The sequence below is a fragment of the Protopterus annectens genome, chromosome 13.part0 (assembly GCF_019279795.1).
Source record: "Protopterus annectens isolate FY-2018-M chromosome 13.part0, PAN1.0, whole genome shotgun sequence".
Classification (NCBI taxonomy): Eukaryota; Metazoa; Chordata; order Ceratodontiformes; family Protopteridae; genus Protopterus; species Protopterus annectens.
The window spans coordinates 1,278,533,910-1,278,552,497 of record NC_056747.1 but is presented as its reverse complement, the minus strand read 5'-3'; the positions used below and the strand labels follow the sequence as shown (position 1 = coordinate 1,278,552,497).

At 42.7% G+C, this 18,588-nt stretch overlaps 1 protein-coding gene across 2 annotated transcripts in view; it reads right to left on the bottom strand.

The window, feature by feature from the left end:
* Nucleotides 1–18,588, bottom strand: part of CWC25 (CWC25 spliceosome associated protein homolog) — a 564,446-nt gene that overhangs the window by 462,704 nt on the left and 83,154 nt on the right. For both annotated transcript variants that reach the window (XM_044055290.1, XM_044055291.1), the window contains one exon: nt 8,325–8,558. In XM_044055290.1, the coding sequence (XP_043911225.1) occupies nt 8,325–8,558 (234 nt within the window). The remainder of the gene's footprint in view (nt 1–8,324; nt 8,559–18,588) is intronic.

Genomic DNA, 18,588 nt, shown 5'->3' with positions numbered 1-18,588 from the left:
GGGGGGAGACTGAGGGAATAGACTCCTCAGCATCAGAGTCTTCAAAAGGGGAATAGGCATAATCCTGGTCCTCAGAATAGTCTGAGATAATAGAAGCCTGATCTGAGGAAGGGTAGTCTTCCTCCAATCTGGGTCTTTTGTCAGAGGGGGGTTGAGAACCCCTGACAAGAGTTATCAAATCCGCAGCCATTTTAAGCATCTGCGTTTTGGGCATGGGGCCTTGACAGGAGGTCTGAGGACCCTGTTTTTTTAGTTTTCATGGCAGCTTTAGATTTAGTGAAGGATTTAATAGAGAAGGTGGAAGGCCTGAAGACGCCTTCAGAAATGGCAGGCCTCACTAAATTATCAGTTTCCCCGCCAAGAGTGGCGTCGGTATCTGCAGTGGGAATGGAGACCGAGAAGCCTGCGACCTCGGGTACTGAAGTCACCGGTAAAATAGTTTCATCGGTAGTCAGGGGCTGCATAGGTGCCTCGCTGAGAACCGGTAGTCGGCCTAAGCGTGGTCTCAGTACTCGGTGCAGGCCTCGGATGTCGGTCCTTGTCTTTGCATCTTTTGCTTAAAACTGGTGTTGGTGTATAATGAAGGGCGAACTCCGCCCGGCGCTTAATACTGCGCTTGTTGAACCTAGCACAAAAACGCCAGGCCGAGACGTCGTGGTCTGGCCCTAATACAAGGTATACAGAAAGAGTGGAAATCCTTATGCGGTATTTGCTTCCCACAAGAAATGCAATTATTAACTTTGTCTGACATCGGTCTGAGGCAAGAAAAGTTTCCCCAACGGGGTACTTAGCTTTAAAGAAGACTTCGGCTGAAATACTTTCGTAAATCTCAGGAGCTGGCCGACCGGCACTTGCAAACTGCTTCTGCTTCGGGCACCGCGCGGCAAGAAAGACTGAAGAAAATGGCGTTGGCTGCCTCTTTTATACCCCTGCTGCACTGATGTCAGGGAAGAGGCGACGACAACCGACGCCGGACCTGGACTTTGGAATTCGGCCGACCGAGGACCCGCCTGATGGCAGGATAACGCATCTGTAATGACTGCAGCTGTATGCACGATGAACATCAAGAAGGATGCTTCATGCTTATCAAATGATTTATAAAACTTACTGTATACCAAGCCTATACATTCCCCATTCTGAAGGAGGTATATGCCTCCTCCAAACTGATTACATGCACTGATATGTAATCATAGGACTATATATGTATCTACTGACCTCACCAGATCCAAACATACTAAAAGTTTTAAAACATAAGGAGAATACGTCTAAGATGACTTCCCTGCTTGGTTTAGCAGAAGTATGCCAGTGTCAAGTGGGAATGGAAATCAAACTAGAAGTAGACAAAAATGAGGCTGCAACTGAATGTGCCAAAAACTAAAAGAAAGAGTAGAAGATGAAAGATCAGATGGGAAGGCAAGAAATGTGGAAAATGCATAAATATAACGGCAAGTACAGAAAACTCCTGGACCAACCTCATGTCGATCAGGATCTAATGGAGAAATGCTTAAGGAGTGGTGAATTTAAACCAAGAGACGAAAGTTAATATTGGTAGCCCAGGACAATGGACTATGTACACACTGTTTTACAAAGTCCATTGAACATGTCGGAGAAACAGACAAATGCAGGTTTTGTTAAACAGAATTGGAAACAGTCACACATCCTGTTGCAAACATTATAATACTGAAGTAGCTGAGAAGCACTGAAAACATGAACCATAAAGTATTATAGAAAATTATGAGAAGTTTATATCACATGGGATCACCCATTACCAACAGCTCAAAAAACAGACGGGAAAAAACCACTTACAGTAGTCCATGAAAAGAAGACAAAAGTAGCATTGATCATTGAAATTGCTACACACAGTGATTACAGTGTCCTATATACAGAGAGACACAAAGTCATAAAATACCAGCATTTGCATGCAGAAAAGTACAGTTTTGTACCTACCACAAATGTAGATGTTCGAAGATCCACATTGCTGCAGTCCTTACACTTGGGTAGTCCGCTGTCCTCGGTCGGCCCGAATATCAAAGTATAAGGCTGACGTCGGTCAAGGCGCATTAGACTGACATCAGGACGTCAGGGTACAAATGCGCATGACCGACGTCATATCCTCAGTCTTTTCTTGCCCCAGATGTCAGAAGACCCTAACAAGAAAGGTCAAAACACAAAGACAACAAACAACCAACCAACCACCCTAGCACTAATAATATGTACAATATATACAATATACACAATATTTACAATCCAACCCACACAACCGCCTCTAACTACAGAGGGGAAGGAGGGAGGGTAAATTGGACTGCAGCAATGTGGATCTTCGAACATCTACATTTATGGTAGGTACAAAACTGTACTATGTTCTTCATCTCAGTGATCCAGGAACAAACTAAAGAAATCAAAAAACAGGTCCAACGCACCGCTGAAGACAAAGCTCGAGTTTAATAGGATACAGGTGAAGCGCTTTTCGTCGCTCAAGTTTGAGCAACTTCCTCAGACTAACAAACTTAATTCCATTTACATTTTCATGTTCTTCATCTCACATTGCTGCAGTCCTTACACTTGGGTAGAATCCCAAAGCAGAGGTAAGGGAGGATGGCACAACTATAAAGAAGCAGGAGCTGCCAAAATGCCCTGTAAAATAGCAGTGGCAAAACCAGCCCTAGATTTAGAGTAAAGTGGAAGGTGATAATGCTTAGAGAAAGTATGCACTGAACTCCAAGTAGCTGCCTCCAAGATATCTTTAGTTGCCACCCCTTAAAAAGCTGTTGAAGTGGCAGTAGCCCTAGTGGAATGAGGCCTAATCCCAGCTGGAACCTCCTTGCCATGATGGGAATAACAGAAAGCAATGCACAACCCAATCCACTTAGAAATAGTTTGTTTTGACACAGGCTTGCCCTGAGAACTCAAAGCAAAAGAAACAAATAACTGCTGAGACTGCCTGAACCCTTTAGTTCTGCTCAAATAATATCGCAACTGCCTGTGTATATCCAAAGTGTGCAAAATCTTCTCCCCTTTATTCTGGGGGTTTGCATAAAAGGTAGGCAAATGAATAGTTTGGTTTAAAGCCACACTAGAAACCACTTTAGGCATAAAGGAAGGATTAGTACGCAAAGATACCCTATCCTTATGGAAAATTAAGAAAGGCTCAACTGCCATAAGGGCCTGTAATTCAGAAACCCTTCTCGCAGAGGTAATGGCCAACAAAAAAGCAGTCTTCCATGATAAATATTTCAACTCAGCAGTAGCTGCAGGCTCAAAAGGTTGTAGAGTGAGTTTCTCCAACACAAAATTGAGATCCCAAGCAGGAGTAGGAGCTCTCCGTGGGGGTCTTATATTCTTTGCCCCTCTAAGGAATTGCTTAAACAAAGGATGAGAAAACAATGGCGGGTCACAATCATAGTGAGCAGAAATTGCTGCAGCATGAATCTTAACAGAAGAGAAGGACAAACCTTTGTCCAGTAACTCAGTAAGATATTGAAGAGCCACACTTAAATTAGGCTTAGAAACATCAAATGCTTTTGCTGCACTCCAAAATAAAAATCTCTTCCATTTATCTGCGTACACTTTCCTTGTACTAGGCCTTATGGCCTCCAAAAGAACATTCAAAACTTGCTGTGGAAGCTGAAACCCTTCAGGGTTTAAAACAGAATATGCCAGGCTGTCAGGTGAAGAGAGTGAAGTTTGACATTGAGTAAATGACTGTTCTCCTGAGACAGCAGGTGTGGAATCGAAGGTAAAGGCCATGGAGGCTCCCGTACCAGACTTCTCAGTAGTGGGTACCAATGCTGTCGAGGCCAATCTGGAGCTATTAAAATCATCTTTGGCTTGTCCTGTCTGACCTTCAGAAGTACCTTTGGGAGGAGAGGCAGAGGTGGAAAGGCATACACATGAAGATTGCTCCAATTGAATGAAAGAGCATCCACTTTCCAAGCTGTGGGATGAAACTTTTTGTGCAAAACTTTGGCAGCTGGTAGTTTAGTGGAGAAGCGAACAGATCTATGTCTGGAGTTCCCCATGACACTGTCAATTTCTGAAATACATGAGGATCCAATTTCCACTCGTGGGGATCCATAATTTGTCTGCTCAACACATCTGCTAAGGAGTTCTGTGCTCGGCAGAAACCTTGCCTGTAGATTTAGCTTTAAACTGAGAGCAGTCTCCCACAAAATCATTGCTTGTCTGCACAGAGGATAAGAATGTGTCCCCTTGCTTGTAGATGTACCACATGACAGTTGTGTTGTCTGTTAGAATCAACACCTGCCCTGGAAGAAGTAAATCCTTGAAAGCTATTAATGCAAATTGGACTGCTAACATCTCCTTCAGGTTGATATGTAGATGTAGAAGTCTGGCAGGCCACGGTCTTGTATCCACTTTCCATTTAGATGAGCTCCCAAGCTTTGTCTGAGGCATCTGTCGTTAGAATCTGACTCGCCTCTGGCCGGGTCACAGAGAGTCCCTTGTTTAGGTGACATTCCTGAGCCCACCACAAAAATTCCTTTTGAATGCAAGGTATTATCTGAATGACAGTGTCCATATCTTGGCAGTGCTGTGTCCATACATTTTTGAGATACCATTGTAACTTCCTCATATGCAGTTTGGCATTGGGAAGCACCAGAATACAAGATGCCATGAACCCCAAGGCTTGAAGGACTGTCCTTGCAGTCAGCCTGGACTGATGAGACAATTGATGGAAGTAAAGAGAAAGATTCTTTTATTTGTCCGGGGTCAAAAAGGCCATCTGGGATGCTGTATTCAGTCTCACACCCAGAAAGCACATGTCCTGAGAGGGTACTAGACTGGACTTTATTTCGTTCACAGAATACCCCAGGCATCTTAGCACTGCTATCACATAGTGTAGATGATGAAGAAGTTCGTCCTTTCCTTGAGCCAGAATCAGGCAATCGTCCAAATAAGGATAGATCTGTATTCCTCTTAGCCTGAAGAAAGCTATCACTGGAGCCAGAACCTTCGTGAACCCTCTGGGCAGTAGATAAGCCAAAGGGCAATGCAGAGAACTGATAATGAGAAGTCCCAGCCAAAACGTAGATACTTCCTGCAACTTAGCCTGATAGGAACATGAAGGTAAGCCTCCTTGAGATCCAGAGTCACCATCCAGTGATCTTTGCCCAGCAGAGGTAAAAGCTGTTGTAACGTCAACATTTTGAACTTGGGAATGTCCAGATAAGTGTTGAGGATAGACAAATCCAAAATTGGTCTCCACGTGTTCCCCTTCTTTGGTACTAGGAACAGGCGAGAATAAAATCCTAGGCCCACTTCTGACAGAGGGACCGGTTGTATGGCTCCTATTCGGAGCAGCAGAGAAATCTGTTTGTGAGCCTCTATTCTTTGCTGAGGAGGAACGTCTGGCATGCCTTTGAAAGGAGGCAAGGTATGGAAATAAAACCTGTAACCCTGGTGTATGATATCCAATACCCATCTGTCTTGAGTAATTAAACTCCAATTTTCCTTGAAAAGTGCCAACCTTCCTCCCAAAGGTGCTGCCAGACGAGAAGGCTCTGGCAGCTGAAACGGTAGGTCATTGGGTCTGTTTACGAAAGGACTGACCCCTGCCCTCACCCGAAGACTGTGCAGGTGAACTCCCTGTTCTAGGCCTGAAAGAGCCCTGAGCTCTGCCCCTACCACGTCTAGACCTACCCCTAGACTGGGAATCATAAGAAGGATACGTCCACCCCTTGGTAGGCCAATTTCTGCTAAACTTCGGAGGCTGAACCTGCAAAAAATCTTTAACAGTCTGCATAGACTTAGCCTTTTCTTCCATTTTCTTTAAGACTGCCTCAACAGGTGAACCAAATAACACATCAGATTGTAAAGGAGCATCTAAAATCCTTGTCTTAACATGGTCAGATAAATTCTGATCCCTTAGCCAGGCGTGCCTGTGAAGAACTGACCCAGTGGCAGCCACCCTAGATGAAGCCTGTACAGCATCAAAACCACATTGCAAAGAATGCTTACCCACTTGTTCAGAGACATGTACCAAATCTTGTAACTCTTTACACTCAATACCTTCCGCCAGAGCATCTACCTTAGACTTCAATTGAGACAGTAGAAAGTTTTGGTATTTCAACATGTGAAACTGGCAATTCAGAGCCCTCATAGCTAGGGTGGAAGAAGTATAGACTTTCTTTCCCCATCTATCCAAAGCCCTGGCCTCTTTATCTGGAGGAACCGGATTTTTAACAACAGAAGCCTTAACACCCTTAGGCCCCTGACTAACAGTTTCTGGGTCCGCCCTAAAACTCTTAAAAAGATACTTATGAGCTTCAGGCACCCTATAATACCTATCCGGCTTAACAGGAGCAGGAGGCAAAGAATCAGGATTAAGAGAAGCCTCTGCAAACACATCCTCCACAACATTCAGAACAGGAGGTATAGCCAAAGGTCTATGTTGGGGTAAAAACAAAAATTCCCTAAGCCTTTTCCTGGAATCAGAGAAGTCCTGACCTTCCCACTTAAAATGCTCCCTCATGGAATGAAGAGTCTCTGAAAAAGAAAAATCCTCAGGAGGAGAAGCAGAAGGAGTAGAATCATCCACATCAGAATCAGAATAAGGAGAATACTCCTGCAAGTCTTCAGCCGAAGACACTGAAACATCTGAAGCCTGCCCAAAACTCCCCAACTCAGGTTCCACCCTAGGCCTCTTATCAGGAGGGGGCAAAGAACCCTAATCAAGGTAATCAAATCTTCTGCCATTTTAAGCATATGCTTCTTGGGCACAGATCCTGAAGAACTAGGAGTGACACCAACTGAAGCTAAACCTGGCCTGCCTCTGGGAGAAGCCTTGGAAACAGAAGGAGAAGGCCTAACCACCCTAGGAAGGGAGGGAGTACAGTAACCTGAGAAGCCCCTTCAGCCTGACCTGCCTCCTGAGAGGCCACATCCTGCAATAACAAGGTCTCCCCCTGGGACTCCAGAGAAACCTCCGGTGGAACCACCGGCTCCACCGACACCTCTAAAGAACCGGCGTCCGGTCCAGACGACTCGCCTAACCTGGACTTCGCTGCCTTATCCTTGCGCTTCTTGAAGAAGCGGACCCCGGAGCATCCGACGGGATATTGTAATTGCACCGCTTCCCCGAGACTAACCTGGCACAATCTAACCTTCTCTTAATAGTGCGCCTATTGAATCTAGCACAAAAGCGACACCCAACAACGCCGTGCTCAGGCCCTAAACAAGGAATACACAAAGTATGATAATCTCTATGCGTATCTGTTTCCCACAAGAAATACAGTTATTCACTTTTTCTGACATCCGGTAAACCACTGAGGCAAGAAAAACTAAAATATTCCCAACGGGTACTTAGCCAACTTTGACTCGGTCTGAAACTCAATTCGAAAAATTTCAGAACGCCGAACGGCACTTGCAACGCTGCTTCTGCAACGGACCATGCGGCAAAAAAGACTGAGGATATGACGTCGGTCATGCGCATTTGTACCCTGACGTCCTGATGTCAGTCTAATGCACCTTGACCGACGTCAGCCTTATACTTTGATATTCGGGCCGACCGAGGACAGCGGACTACCCAAGTGTAAGGACTGCAGCAATGTGAGATGAAGAACATCAAGGGCAACATGGAAGAAGGATACCCAGACAGTTCCAACAACAGTAGGAGCAATGGGTCTCAAAGAATTTACAGTCATATTTAGCTATGTTACCAATACACGCAACTTCATATGAATTGCAGCAGGAGTCAATTCCGGGCACATCGCGGGTGCTGTGATGAGCACATCTGGCTAACACAAACAATTGCAACACTGACTTTACAAACTTTAATCATGCTTTGACTTAAGAATGTGGTCCAATCCTGTCATCGTATTAAAAAAACCAAAAGACTTGGAGAAGTTAAAGTCAGTAGGCACAGTTATTTACATCTGTTGTAGAGGTTTCTCACTGTCCATGTCCACATCTGCTGACCTTGTACTCCAGCTACTTCTCTGAATTAATGACACCTGCCCTCGACACAGCATCTTACTACGTACTGCCAATACCTGTACGAGGTATCAGCAACATGATCCAGAGTCCATAATATGCAGCTACTTTAAGAATGGAAACTCTTTACCTGCATCACCTCAGAAGGCTACACAGTGGTATTTTCAGTTACCAATGAGTAACCACTGAATTACCTGTGCAGTTTTTAACTGACAATTTATTTTTGTGGATACCTTCATATCAACTGCAAATACACAACATGAGTATTTTCTCCATTCATCAGATATATTACAATCAAATCACTTCAAGCTTCTCTGAAAGGATAGCTCATAACAGTTACCATTACAATTACCAAAACAGCTATGCAGTGTTACCTTATAGCAAAGAGGGGGTCTTCCCGTATCTTGGCTGCCATATCAAGTGCAGAAATAGCCCCTGTGGCAGAGAAAATGGAGCCTGGCAGTAAGCCAGTTTCAGCAGATGGTCCTGCATCTTCCTCCTGTTTCCCCAGCACATACTTATCAATGGGACGTCCCAAAAGGTATTCTTCACGATTTATCGAACCAGCTGGACCTTGGTACATCCAGTCCAATCTTTCTTCTTTTTTCCTATGTTGAAACACAAAAAAATGAAAGACCATAGCAAACAGTATAACAAAGGTTAACTTGGAAATTCCATATAATCAGAACCTCACTTTCAGTGGAGTCCTAGAAGTGTCATTCACACTGATGATACTTACACCATACAACACATTGAGCAGTGCAATGCAACACAGACGACTCAAATCAGCTAAGTAAATACAGTTAGCAAATGCAGCATGCAGTCATTCAAAGACACAGTAATTAAGGCCAGAAAACAAGTCAATGAATATATGTATGTATGTATGTATGTATGACAATTTTTAAAATACACTTGTGATTAAAGAACATAATTCTAAAACAATGGCAGTAGACAAGAGTGTTAGCACACACACCTGAGCAGGTAAACACAGATGCAGAGTATAACAAAGCCAGTTTTACACAACTTATTTAAACAAAAATATACACTCTACAGCGGAAGCTGCCCAACATAAAGAAAATGAAAATTATTTACTTACCATTATGACAGATCTGTAAAAGTGGCCCATCCTCCAGATCACCATGGATTACGACAACAGACATTTTGACTGTTCGGTATTCTAAACTTACCCAGACTGATGTGCACCTCCCCAATTCCACAACACACTATAACTCTCCCTAAACAAACTTAAGGAAAGTGTGTTAGGGCAACAACTTTAAGCCATTGGAAATGAAATCATCTCAGCCAAGGCAGGGAACACAGACTGCATCAGTATGGAGGATGAACCGCCTCCCACAGATCTATTGTTGATGTAAGTATATAATGTTTGTATATGTAACCCCTAGGACACAGATTAAGCTCTTTCTGATGGGGGAGGGTGCTAAACTAATAAACTACAGATCACAGAGGTCTCAATGGATGATCAAAACCTTGAAGCGATATCCAGTTTGGGCTACTCTTTTATTCTGATGAAGCCCAGTGCAAAACTGGGTGAGTGCTTAGTTTTAATAAATACTGTCTTGCTTGTACTTTCGGAGGTGGTCATTTTTTCTTTTTATTTTCTGAGTTTGCATACACACTTTGGGTGTTTTTTTTAAGTGTTTTTGTCTCAGATCAATACCCCAGTAAAGTACCTATCAATTTAAGTGATCAACAACAGAAATGGAGAAATAGAATTGTAAGCCCTGTATTGTACTGACATGGACGATTACAAGAACCTGAAGTAGAAAAATAACAACACAAAAAGGGAAGCAACCTGCTGGCTAAATGAATTCCTGAGAACTAGAACATCCCAGGCTCAGCTCCCACTGTTTAACATTCATACTCATGTTACTTTTTGTTAATTGGAAAGTTACACAAAAAATGCTTGCTTTCACTGAGGACTCCAAAAAACTGGGAAACAAACAGTCAAGATAAAAGTAATATCAGTAATGTTAGCCGACATAACAGCAGCTCATGGCAGTAATGGCCAAGTGTGACACTAACAGTGACATGTGCATAGAACAGCAGCAGCACACAAATGACAAAGTTGCTGGTTCTGTGGAGCAAAGCCCTGACTGCACCACTGGTGGCCTGGATTCAATCACTGGACCCACCTTTTGCAAAAATGCCTATCATGGGGAAAGGGTTGCAGCAGAGCCTTAATACTTGTGTGACACCTAGTAAGAACAATAGCAAAATCAGCCTGCCATAAGGGCACCATGCCAATTCTAACATGCAGTGTGATGCCCCCTAACTGGGTAACAAGGGTTGCAAGTGCCCAGAGTCAGTAGTATAAGCCTTGATTTGGCAAAGTGTGAGCTGCAGGGAATGGGAATTTAAATATGAAACCCCTTCATTCAATTCCCACTCCCTCCTGCTGATGTCTCTCTTAACAGCTGGGTCTCACACAATAAATTCAACATCTCACAAAAGATCAGAGATAATCCCAGCCTTACTGCGGCTTGACCTTGCATTGGTACATAGTGCCCAGAGAAGGGCCACAAGAGGATGGGTCCCTGATACCTGCTGATGATGGAAGACTGGGACCCTGGGTACCATTAGGAAAATGAATTCCAATGGTTCACCTCAGGAAAACAGCAACTTGACCACTGTGATGCACACAGAAGTGTCCATACAGGCTGAGGTACAATGAGACCACAATGTTTATGGAATATGTTCCTGGCGCTCTGTTTGATTTTTGGTTAAATGTCAAGCACATGGCTTTGGCCAGCTGCTTAAACCATTGAAAAACAAATTACAAAATGATGCCTTAAAATGAAGCTTTTTGTATTGCTGATGGTAACCTAGTTAGCAAGATATATTTCATACAGCATGTAAGGAATCATTCCCAACAAAGAACAAAGTAGTGGGGGATAATGGCTACTGCAGGGCGTACTGATTTACAATGACAAAGGCCACTTAGCAGTGGAGTGCTTTGATAGTCAAGTATATCACTTACTTCAGAGGATATTCTTAGTAGTGCACTGAGAAAATGTGCACTATCACAATACTTAAACGACTATTAGTAAACTGCAGTTTGCTAATTTACTTACCAATTTTTTTTGACAATTTTAATAGATAGTGGCCTGTCGACAGTTTATCCAGGGGACCTAGGGAGAAATGCTCCATAAAAATATGGTACACTGCTCTAGAACACAAATCTAAAGACTTCATTTACAGAAATCAAACTAGTAGATATGCTAGTAGTATATAGTCAAAGAAAATGGAAATCTTTCTATTTCATAAGAAAAGTACAGCTTTAGTTTACCATTATGCCATTTCATTTTGTCTGCGTCTTTAAGGTGGCATATTACTGTTTGCATTTATTTACTATTACTGAGAAACAGGAAAGGAAACAGTAATGGTTACAGAGAAAATGAATAAAGTAAAGGAGAAAAAGAGAATGCACTGAACTATGAATAGAGGCATGACTGTGGAAAAAGGTAAAAGTAAGTGGACAAGGAGACGTAGAGGTAGTGGATCACAGTGAGAGAATAACGGGGGAGAAAATGTACATGATCCAGCCAGGGTGACATGGGAGATGCATTGTCACATGACAAAGGACATGCAGAGGTAGTGGATCACAGTGAGAAAGAATAATGGAGGAGGAAATGTACATGATCCAGCCAGGGTGACATGGGAGATGCATTGTCACATGACAAAGGAGACGGAGAGGTAGTGGATCACAGTGAGAAAGAATAATGGAGGAGGAAATGTACATGATCCAGCCAGGGTGACATGGGAGATGCATTGTCACATGACAAAGGAGACGGAGAGGTAGTGGATCACAGTGAGAAAGAATAATGGAGGAGGAAATGTACACGATCCAGCCAGGGTGACATGGGAGATGCATTGTCACATGACAAAGGAGACGTAGAGGTAGTGGATTACAGTGAGAAAGAATAATGGGGGAGGAAATGTACATGATCCAGCCAGGGTGACATGGGAGATGCATTGTCACATGACAAAGGAGACGCAGAGGTAGTGGATCACAGTGAGAAAGAATAATGGAGGAGAAAATGTACATGATCCAGCCAGGGTAAAATGGGAGATGCATTGTCAGAGGACAGCAGAACGGTGGGGGAGCATCAAGCATCATGAAATATTTCCGACATATTCAGGTCAACTCATACTTAAATGGTACTTGTTATTTTTTTTTTTTTGTTATTTAGATATGCTGTCTCTCAAAATACTCCCAGTGACTATTTCCAGGACAGCTTTGCCTGGTTATTCAGTTTTATCAAAAACATATTTGTGGAGTGCTAATAATCCACCCAAACTGTGAAACAGATGCATACATTTGATGACTTGGCATTCACTGATTGGACTGAATGACCAATTGGTACCATGCAGTTTTACTTAGTCAATCATAAATTTCCAACGGCAAGCTACAAGACCATTATTGTGCTGGTTTTCATTATGGGTTATATGCAGATATACCATTCTTTAGGACATATCTATGTGGGCGGTATCTTTTGTGGTTCATTTTTCTGAAAACAATGCATTTCAGGCTCCTATCTTTTTTGTCCACTTTACAGACAGTTTTGAAATTAAAAGCTACTCCACAGGAAAGGAGAATTGCACGTACAATGCAAATGCCTGAACGCAGCAGGTGCTGGGATATAATTCTACTCCTGACTACAGAACTATGGGTCTAGGACATTTCACTGAAAGTCAAATTAGTGTGCACTTTTCACAAACTCAATTCTCTGAAAACAATTCACTGCAACACATTTCAAAGAAAGTTATATATGGCCTTTTCCCCACTGTAGTGCGACCCTGGAGTTAGTGTATATGTATATGTGTGTGTGTGTGTGTGTGTGTGTATGTGTGTCTGTGTGTGCCCCACTTCTCCTCGTGTTTTCCTCTAGGCTCATCCTCTATCTAGCATTTACTCTGACATTTTCTCCTTTTAAACCTTATATGTTCTTCAATTACATATTCCTACTGTACCTACATATTAGTCCTATATGTTTATCATTTACATAATATTATCGTACCTACGTATTAGTCTTAGTAAAGAGCAGTAGTTTCTCTGTTCACTTATCTCTTTGTACCTATGTATTACTTATCAAAACATGTAATATATTCTCTGTTTATAAGTATGTAAACTAATGTCAATGTGGAGCTTTTCTCCCCGGGCCTCCGCTGAAAACGGACATGTATCCAGTCGGATTTTCCCAGTCAACAAATGTAAAATAAATAAATAAATAAATAAATAAATAAAATAAATATATATATATATATATATATATATATATATATATATATGTAGCCCCCCACATATTTTAAATATTTTTAACTATATACATGTATACTTGCAATTCCAATATACTACTCTTTTCCGAACATAATATATACTTAAAATATGTGGGGTGCTACACCCCCCCTTGCTATATATACTAACTCCAGGGTCGCACTACAGTGGGGAAAAGGCCATATATAACTTTCAATGAAATGCGTTTCAGTGAATTGAGTTTTCAGTGAATTGTGCTTTCAGTGATTTGTGTTCAGTCATTTGAGTTTCAGTGAAATGTCCTAGACCCAGAACTATATATGCTGGTGCCAGGGTATAATTCTACTAACTACAGAACTACATCTGCTGGTGCTGGGGTATAATTCTACTGCTGACTACAGAACTAATTAAGCTGCTGCCAGGATATAATTCTTCTGCTGACTAGAGAACTATATATCAATGCTGGGCAAGGGCAACAGAGTTCATTTTCAACAATTCAGAAATTAAGACACACAAGCAAATGGCAGAGCTCCTCTGCTCAGTATTTTCCTAGCTGTTTCTTTTGCATATGAAATGGTAAAGCCTACTCAATTCTCTCTTTGGTTAAGTATCTTTTCTCTCCTCTCTAGTCTCTTAATCTAGTACTAAGATCTTAAGTATCTGGCTGCTTCAGTGGTGAGAATGATAAAACCAACCATAGTTTGATTAGCAGCTCAGAAAACTGATGGAGTGGCAGGGGAGGGATAGGCATTAACATTCTCAGGGGAGGGCATCTTGAGGGAGTTCAGCGCATAATCAGTGTGTTGGGGGGGGGGTGAAATCCTAAGAGGGATTAGTGTCGGGACACTGACTGAGCTGCTGTAGAGGCAAGACAATACATCAGCATATCCTCATGTACACCTACCCTTCTGCTAAAACTAAAGATACTGTGGGGAAGGAGTTGAATGGGGACGGGCATAAATAAAATATCCCCCAGCAGGTGTGATGGCCAGACCCTTCGGGATATCCTTAACCTTTATGCTCTCCCCAGCCCTTATAGAGATACTCTGTGGGGTGATGGACATGGGGCACTGCTGTAGGGAGCCACAGGATGAAGCAAGGTGAAACAAAAAAACAGACTTAGGCCACACGCCTTGCACCCCACAATCCCACCCATTCTATAACATCACCACTACATCACACAAGGGAACATCTTCTTTTTCTGATTGCAATTCCTTTTTTGCTGTAGATTTACCATGCTTTTTGTAAAAAAAAGCATGGTTTAACCTGCTGATTTAACAAACTCGGAGTCTGTTTCTTTTTCTGAAACAGAATACTGGAGTGTGTACAGTGTTTTCTGGACTACTGGATAATCAGTTTGACTTCCAGACAGTCCAGAAAAAAAAACGGATAGGTGGCAATGCTATCTGAAATACATATAAAACAATGAATGAATTTAAGTTCTCCGCTCTTCTTGGAAACTACTCAAAACCAACACAGTGTAATGCTACCAAAACACACAATAACCAGCCACTCAAATGCAGCAGTTAACTTCCACAAAAGCTACCCCAAATCTTATTTTATTGTTAAATTTACAACTGTCCCTCCTATATTTTTTCTGCTATATTAAAAAGCAGACTTGCCATGCTCTGTGAGTAGTAAAGAAGAAGATACGATTTACAGCCTTAAAACAAATTAATTAGGCCACTAATTCAAAGTAAGGAAGCATCAACAAATGTTGTTCAGGGATCTGAAACTGGCTACATTCTTCTTGGAGACATCCCAAGTCAGCATGTAATAGCAAGCCGCCAGTCACATAAAAATGAAAACGAATCATAAAGAACAAGTATAGTCTCTCCAGAAGACACTCTGAGAAACCAGCAAGTCAGAATACTACCAATGCAAATGAGTGAAAAGCCAAAAAAATCTTAAATGACATAAAAGGTGATAACTAGATCAAGCTAGGATAACAACTGAATTTGTGACTTTTTTGCTCTGTGAGATGTCCTCCTTTAGGCAACCTTTGAAATCCATAAGTCATTTCACCTTCTCCTTCCCTTAGTCTTTCTTGTAAATTCTAATTCCAACACTTTCTCCCCAACAGTTTTACCACCACAAATTAGATCAGCCCTAGTCTTCTCTTCTCCAAGGAGAAAGTACAGTTTTGTACCTACCATAAATGTAGATGTCCGATAGGTATGCATCTGCAGTCATAACATATGGGTTGTCCTGCCTCAGGCAGCCCTTCGGTCGGCCGGATTCCAAAGTCTGGGTCTGGCCTCGGCTGATGTCGCACTTTCCCCGACGCCAGAGTGTCTGGGGTATAAAAGCATCAGCCGACGCCATTTTCCTCAGTTTTTCTTGCCCCAGATGCCAGGTGCCCTCTAGGAAGGCTAAATTTGGATAAATGCTGAAAAGTTCCAAACATTTGCAAATTATATACATATATAAACAAACAAACAAATACACCATAATAGATTCCCCCAGCTAGCTGAAAGAGGGGTAAGCACCCTAGGAATACCACAGAGGGGAAGGAGGGTGGGTAATCCTGACTGCAGATGCATACCTATTGGACATCTACATTTATGGTAGGTACAAAACTGTACTATGTCCTTCAAGGATGCATCTGCAGTCATAACATATGGGTAGAATACCATAGCCAATCTGGGGGAAGAGGTACTAAGAGAATTATGGTGTAGTTCAGATCCCCTGCAGTACTGCAGTTGCAAACCCTGCTCGGGATCTGGAGTATAAAGGTAGATTGTAATGCTTGGCAAATGTATGCACGGAGCTCCAAGTAGCAGCTTCTAAAATGTCCTTGGTAGCCACCCCTCGTAGGAAAGCTGTAGTGGTGGCTGTGGCCCTTGTGGAGTGAGGCCTGATATTTTCAGGAACTGTCTTTCCATGAAAAGAGTAGCAAAAACGAATGCAATTTCCTATCCATTTTGAAATTGTCTGTTTGGAAATTGCTCTTCCTTGCACCCCCGTTGCATATGCTACAAAAAGTTGGTCAGTTTTTCTGTTAGTTTTAGTTCTGTCCAAATAGTAGCGTAGTTGTCTGTGTATATCCAAGGTGTGCAAAAGTTTTTCCCCTTTGTTCTGTGGGTTAGGGAAGAACGTAGGCAGGTGAATAGCTTGGTTCAAGGATACCCTAGATACCACCTTTGGCATGAAAGTAGGATTGGTTCTCAGTAACACTCTATCCTGGTGAAAAATAAGAAAAGGCTGCACTGCCATTAATGCCTGTAACTCAGATACTCTTCTTGCTGAAGTGATTGCCAGAAGGAATGCAGTTTTCCAAGATAAAAACTGGTGGTCTGCTGATGCTGCTGGTTCAAAAGGAGGCAGTGTCAGTTTTTCCAGCACAAAATTGAGATCCCATGCAGGTAGGGGGGGGTCTTCTTGGAGGTTTAACATTTTTGATCCCTCTCAAAAATTGTCTGAGAAGAGGGTGTGAGAAGATAGGTGGATCCATATTGTATTCTGCTGAAATTGCTGAAGCATGAATCTTAATGGATGAATAAGACAAGCCATTGTGGAACAATTCTGCTAAGTATTCTAGGATGTGTGCTAGGTTTGCCACTGTGACATCAGTGCCCTTTGATGCGCTCCAAATGAGAAATCTCTTCCATTTAGCTGAGTATGTCTTTCTTGTGGAAGGTCTGCGAGCCTCCAGGATAATGTCCTTCACACCCTCTAAGATAAAACGGTTTGGTTGGGCTTTAAGGAATTTTCCAGGCAGTTAGCTGCAATGTTTTCAAGTTGGGATGCAGGGTCTTGAAATTGTTCTGCGTTAGAAGAAGAGGCCATAGGGGAAGAGGCCATGAGTTTGCCTGAGACATGCTTCTCAATAGCGGGTACCAGTGTTGTCTTGGCCAGTCCGGAGCTATTAGTATGACTTTTGGCTCTTCCTCCCTGATCTTCAGTAGAACCTTGTACATCAATGGGAGAGGTGGAAAGGCATACACTGTTAGGGCATTCCAGCTGAAAGAGAGAGAGAGTCCACCCTCCAGGCTTGTGGGTGAAATGTCCTTGAGCAGAATTTCTTCAGTTGGTGGTTGAGTGGGGAGGCGAACAGATCTATCTCTGGGATTCCCCATTTCTTTGTTATGAGTTTGAAGATCATCCATTCGTGTGCATCCATGGTAGCTCTGCTTAAGCTGTCTGCTAGTGTATTCTCTTTTCCTGGTACGAATTTGGCCTGCAGCTGGATATTGAGATTCAGGCATAGGTTCCACAGATTCATAGCCATCCGGCATAGAGGGTAGGAATGTGTGCCTCCCTGTTTGTTTATGTACCACATGACCGTGGTGTTGTCTGTCCTTATTAACAGATGTCCTTGCTGGAGGAAGGGTCTGAATGCCTCGATTGCATGCCTTACTGCCAGCATTTCCTTTTGGTTTATGTGCATGCTTAGCTGTCCTTGAGGCCATAGGCCTTGGATACGTTTGTCCTCCATGTGTGCTCCCCATCCTCGGTCTGAGGCATCCGTGGTGATGGTCTGCCTTGTTTTTGGTTTGTTGAAAGGCAACCCTCTGTTGGACTGGCAGGCCTGAGCCCACCACAGGAATTCCTTTTGAAGGCATGGAATGATTTGTATCATGGTTTCTAGACTGTGACTGTGTTGAGACCATACATTCCTTAGGTACCATTGTAATTTCCTCATATGCAACCTGGCATGTGGAATTAAAATTATGCAGGATGCCATGTAACCCAGGGCCTGCAGGACATTCCTTGCAGTAAGCTGAGTTTGTCTTGTCAGAGTCATGAAGTAATCTGGAAATTGTTTTTGTTTTTCTTCTGAGAGAAAAGCCATCTGAGTGATTGTGCCCAGATCCACACCCAAAAAGGTTATCCTTTGGGATGGTACTAGTCTTGACTTTTGGATGTTGACTGTGTATCCCAAGGTCTGTAGCAGTTGTTTGGCATAGGCCAAGTCCTTTAACAATTTTTTCTTGTTGTCCGCTTGTATTAGGCAGTCGTCCAGGTATGGATAAATTTGAATTCCCTGAAGTCTGCAGTGTGCAATTACTGATGCCAGGCATTTCGTGAATACTCTGGGCGCAGTAGATAAGCCAAAGGGCAATGCTGAGAATTGATAATGCTCTGATCCTGCAAGAAATCTGAGGTGTCTTCTGAAATCTGGTCGGATAGGGACGTGCAGGTATGCCTCCTTGAGATCTAGAGTCACCAGCCAAGACTCCTTGCCCAACATGGGAAGAAGTTGCTGTAGGGTCAGCATTTTGAATTTTGGTACAATGAGATAAGTGTTCAGTGCGGACAGGTCGTGTATAGGCCTCCATTGGTTTTCTTTCCTTGGTACAAGGAATAGTCTGGAGTAAAATCCTTGGCCTTGTTCTGTAGATGGTACCCTTTCTATAGCT